This window comes from Notolabrus celidotus, chromosome 8 (genome assembly GCF_009762535.1).
Source record: "Notolabrus celidotus isolate fNotCel1 chromosome 8, fNotCel1.pri, whole genome shotgun sequence".
Classification (NCBI taxonomy): domain Eukaryota; kingdom Metazoa; phylum Chordata; class Actinopteri; order Labriformes; family Labridae; genus Notolabrus; species Notolabrus celidotus.
Genome location: NC_048279.1, coordinates 580090 through 584939, shown reverse-complemented (window position 1 = coordinate 584939; position 4850 = coordinate 580090). Strand labels below are relative to the sequence as shown.

The 4850-nt window shown below is 41.1% G+C and overlaps 1 protein-coding gene across 1 annotated transcript; it reads right to left on the bottom strand.

Annotated features, from left to right (window-relative positions):
- Positions 1-548: 548 nt before the first annotated feature.
- On the bottom strand, positions 549-3202 carry LOC117817752. Its single transcript, XM_034690518.1, has 4 exons — positions 3028-3202; positions 2121-2378; positions 928-1680; positions 549-799 (listed from the first exon to the last, which is right to left on the bottom strand). The coding sequence occupies exons 1-4, from the start codon at positions 3043-3045 to the stop codon at positions 689-691; spliced, it is 1140 nt and encodes a 379-aa protein (XP_034546409.1). The 5' UTR covers positions 3046-3202; the 3' UTR covers positions 549-688.
- Positions 3203-4850: the final 1648 nt, after the last annotated feature.

Sequence of the window (4850 nt, the reverse complement as noted above, 5' to 3'; positions counted from 1 at the left end):
TTAAATTACTGTTTTAATATTTGACTCCCTTAAAAGCTCTTCTAGGGACGGTGTGACAAATTAGCATTTGCTATAAATACTATGATACTTGCATGAGATGGCTGTTCACAGTTTGTCTATGTATGCTGTATCTGTCCCTAACAAATAATCCATCAATAAATAAATAAATGATGTTGATGTTTGTGTTTTCTTTATTTTGTTATGTAGAAGGAAAAAAAACAAAATCAAATATAAGTGTTAAAATAAAAAAAGAACACCTTCTCTGCAAAGCTAAAGACTGCAGCTGAGACACAAACTTGAAACACATGATTAAAGATGAAATGATGGTGAAAACTGTCATCTCTTTGACCTCTTGACCTCTACTGATAAGAAACTCTTTGCCTTTATGTTTTCCTGACACCTCAACATCTCTAACTTGGACAGGAATCATGAGATTTGCTGAGAAGAAACGACACACCCCACTGTGGGGTGTTTTACCTCAGACATTGTGTTGTACTGTTTTAGTAACAACCTGGTACATGAAAGTGTAAAACTGCAACCTTCAGAGCTTGGATATCAATATTTTTATTGTAATATGCAGAAAGAGAAAGTCTGAGAGGAATGGAGGGTCGGGGTGACCGGAAATGGGAGAGAGTTGCGGAGGAGGGAGTGAAATGGAAGAGGGGGGTTATGGGTGGGTTCATGTGATTCATCTCACTGCTGCAAAGCAGCTGAATGGAGACAGCGTGACACGATGTTCTGCACACGTCTTTTTCTGCCCATTCTCCATCTTCTCTTTCTTCTTCAGCTTCTTCTCGTTCTTTATGGGGAAGACATAAAAAAGGTTTAGAACAGTTGTATCAAAAAACACACCTCTCATCATCTGGCTCATTTCAGCCCATTGCCCTCAGTGATCCCCAGACAATCTGCTAATAAATGCATCTTTACCTTTGAGAAGATGCCTCTGAAGAATCGTATGAATCTATTGATCTTCTTTGTCTTTGGCTCAGCACTGACTTTTCCTGTGTCCTCTTCAACAGAGGAGCAAGTCTCTGGAGGACAGTCTGAGCTCTTTATGCTCTGTCCAGTGCTCACATCAACCTCAAGGGGGTGGATTTTGTTCTTCTTCATCCATTGGAAGAACTTCCCCCTGGTGGAGATGGTGGTCTTGGAGCTGGCAGGGGTTACAAAGTCACTTGGTTCTTTTTGTTTGGCCTCTCCTGCCTCTGCTTCCTCCTGGATTGATGAATCTATATCATCTGAAGGTCTTTGACAAAAACTTCTCACCTCCACCTGGATCACAGATCCAGCCTTTGTTTGGCTCTGAGGTGAGGTGATTTTATCCTCCTGAAGTGCAGATCTGCCAAAGTTTGGAGTTTGGATCTCATCTTCTGTCTCCTCTGGATGGACTTGTTGTTCCTCAACAGGAGCATTGATGCCTGTCATAGTCCCAGCATCCTCTTCGGTCACATTTGACAGGGCTGAGTTGGCAGAGGAAGAGGAAGCAGAGGAGGAAGGTCTGTCACTCCAGTAGCATGTGTTCCTGCTGTCCCAGCTGAGGGAACCCCAAGACAGAGTGTGAGAGCGCTCTTCATTTAGGAAAGACAAAGCGAGACGCAAGTCCATGGCTTCATCTTCCAAAAGGTCGTCACACTCCATCAGCTCGTCTGCCTCTTCGTCAGTTTGACTGAAATCAGACATTTGGTGGACAAACACAAACATTTGCATTTAATATTTAGAGCAAGGTTCAAATCTTTGCAATCATCACACACTAAAGAAAAACCTGTGGAGTTTGTAACATGCAGTCAAACACCTCAAACATCTTAGAGATCTTATATTTATGAGAATCAGAGAGGTGATACAATGTAATGAAAGCTCTTCTCTACAACTTGTTCTTTAACTTTCTCCACCTGCAGCTCTGAAACACTTCAGTAGTGATGCAGATGCAGGATTTTATTTTGTATTACTGTTATGGATTTGTAAGGTGTTTTCAGTTTGGGGAGGGCTGCTCTGATTCTTTGCTCTAAAATGAACTGAAATATTGTAAATTATAATTGATGTCAGATGTTTATTTCCTTGTTTCAGTGGGTATGCATGTGTTAACCCTTAAAACCAACATCCTGACAGCCTCTTATAGTCACCTTCTTGATGCCAGTGGAGGACGCTCTCCTGCTCTCCTCTGATTGGACGTCATGGGAGATCCTCTCAGAGATGTCTGAGTCAGGAGACGACCACACAGAGGTGGCTATGGACACGCGGTCCTCGTCCAGGGAACTCTGAGACAGAGAGTATAAGCTCTCCTTGTCTGTGGGAGTAGAACTGGGACAGGAGAACTCAGGAGCGATGAAGGTTTCCTTCATGCTCTCTGGTTTTTCATCCATTTGATTGAAATCAGAAATCTGCAGGGGAACCACAAACATTGTTTAAGTTAGTGAGGAGGAGAAATACTTTCAAAGTTTTCTTATGGAGTTTAAATAACTACTCATTGTACAACAGTTACAACAGAGAGGGATTGGATTTATTAGTCCAACACTATATATTCAAATATTCTTCCATGTCCTTATTCGTCTTCTCTCTGACTCAACACTTCATTAACAAACATGTAAATAATAAACATAAATACACCCACTCTGAAGTCTAAATCTGATTCACAGCTTCTGATTGAGCTGTGAAGGACAGGGTTGATGAAACCAGGTCCTGATCAAAAACCATTTCACCTAGACTTATCAGATCTGGACTAGATTATCCCAGAGACTCTACAGACTCTTTAAAACAGTGTCATATTTGTGAACTCTAATTGTGAAAATGAAAACAGTCTGATTTCTTTCTTCAGCTTTAAACCCCATCAGATCAGGACCTTGAGTTCAGTCAGTTGTGAAGTTTCTAACTGGTCTCTGTGTGAAGCCTGACAGACTCCAGCCTGCTCTTAAACCTCCTCCCTCCTGCTGCTTCATATTGACATCCTTCTCTTCAAACCTCTACCTCTCTTTCTTTAAACTTTGAACTCAAAAACAGTTTCAAGCTGAAGTGACTGCAGCGAGTACTCACCTGTGTCTGTTCAGACATGTTTTAGATGAGCAGGTGTAACTTTGGTTTTTCTGTCTCTTCTTTGATCTCTGATCTCTGATCTCTCTCGTAGTTGTGTGTATATTTCTCTCTCTATCTCTCTATCTCTCTCTCTCTATCTCTCTATCTCTCTCTCTCTATCTCTCTCTGGTGTATTTCAGTTGAAATGAGCTCTGCTGTATTCAATCTTGAGTTTTATGCACTCCCAATAGAACAACACCCCTGTGACTTCATAGACCTGTGGGTTCTAAACAACAATGCCCCTGTGACCTGGTTCTAAACAACAGTCAGGCCCCAGTGATCTGATGGGACTCTGTAGCTGTACCAACTTGTGCCCACAAACAGCTACATTGTGCACAACCTTTTAACTTATGTTCACAAGTTAATATCTTTTGCACATAAGATTAAAATTAGTGTGTATTATAAGACAAGACAATATAAGAAATTCCACTTTTAGAACATTTGACTCTGTTGAAGTTTCTCAGCTGTAGGAGTCCTGTTGGTTATTTGTTTCCTTTTCTTATTCCCTGTTTATGTTTATTCACACCAAAAACACCAAGACATGTATGTATAAGACCCTGTGTCTGGTTTCTAATGTGTATCATGTGTATCACGACTCCTTCACATGATGGACCAGACAATAAGTCATTTCTGCAAGCTCTACCTCGGTTAATGTTGTGTTGCCGAGCAAATTTAAAGACATATGTGAAATAAACACAATTAGAGTTAAACACAAAGAAAGAAAGGAAGAGTGCTCAGTGCAGAATCCCACCCCACTATGCCCTCTACTGATATGTTTAGTAGCCTACCCCATGGCTCCTGATGTCCCCTAAAGCCTCAGATAGAAAGACAGATGGGGAGCAAAACCAGCACATCACTGAGGTTATCAAGTGGGCTCCTCCCTTCACTGATGTTTCCTTTAGTTTGGCCCACGACACCTCAGAGAGGCTAAATAGTTAACTCTGACGTCCCAGAGCGACCCTCCTCCATGCCAGCTCCTGCTGTCCATCATATCCACTAGTAGAACAACTCTATAAGATCAGGGTGAAAAATCAGGAAAGGTACTTGCATGGCGCATTAAACAGCTGCAGAGTGAGAGACTTATTTCTTCACTTCAAAATGAACAAGGACATATCATTGTAGAACCAACTGAAATAAATACAGCTTTTAGGACATTTTATGAGAAACTTTACAGCTCAGAGGTAATCCATGAAAAAGTAAAGTTGGATACATTTTTAGATGGAATCTGTATACCCAAGGCTTCAGAAACAGACTGGATCAATTTAGGACAAGACATAACTTTAGAGGAAATATCCAGTGCAATTAACAGTATTAGGTCGGGAAAGGCACCAGGGCCAGACGGTCTACCTGTTGAAATTTAAATAAAAATTATAGATAGGTTGAAAGTTCCACTTTTGGAAATGTTTAAGGAATCATTTAACAATGGAATCCTGCCACTCTCATTGAGGGGAGCCTTGATTACCCTACTTCCAAAACCTGGTAAACCAAACAATAAATGTGAGAATATGAGGCCAATCAGCCTTCTTAATGCTGATTTGAAAGTACTGTGTAAAATTTTAGCAAAAAGGGTTGAGGACATAATACCAAGGATAGTTGGAAATGATCAGTGTGGTTTTATTGGAGGCAGACAGGGCTTCCATAATGTCAGAAAGATCTTAAATATTCTCCATAGCCAAAGGGGGGCGCCAGATACTGCTTTTCTGTCATTAGATGCAGAAAAAGCGTTTGACCGGGTGGAGTGGCCATACCTTTTTGAGATTTTGAATCGATTTGGCCTCGGAGGA

Bases quoted from the DNA above. Each gene is read 5' to 3' on its own strand.
- LOC117817752 (XM_034690518.1), bottom strand. The intron at 1,681-2,120 runs GTGACTATAAGA...TTTGTCCACCAA, and splicing joins CCTCCACTGGCATCAAGAAG to ATGTCTGATTTCAGTCAAAC. The intron at 800-927 runs GTAAAGATGCAT...TTCCCCATAAAG, and splicing joins TCAGAGGCATCTTCTCAAAG to AACGAGAAGAAGCTGAAGAA.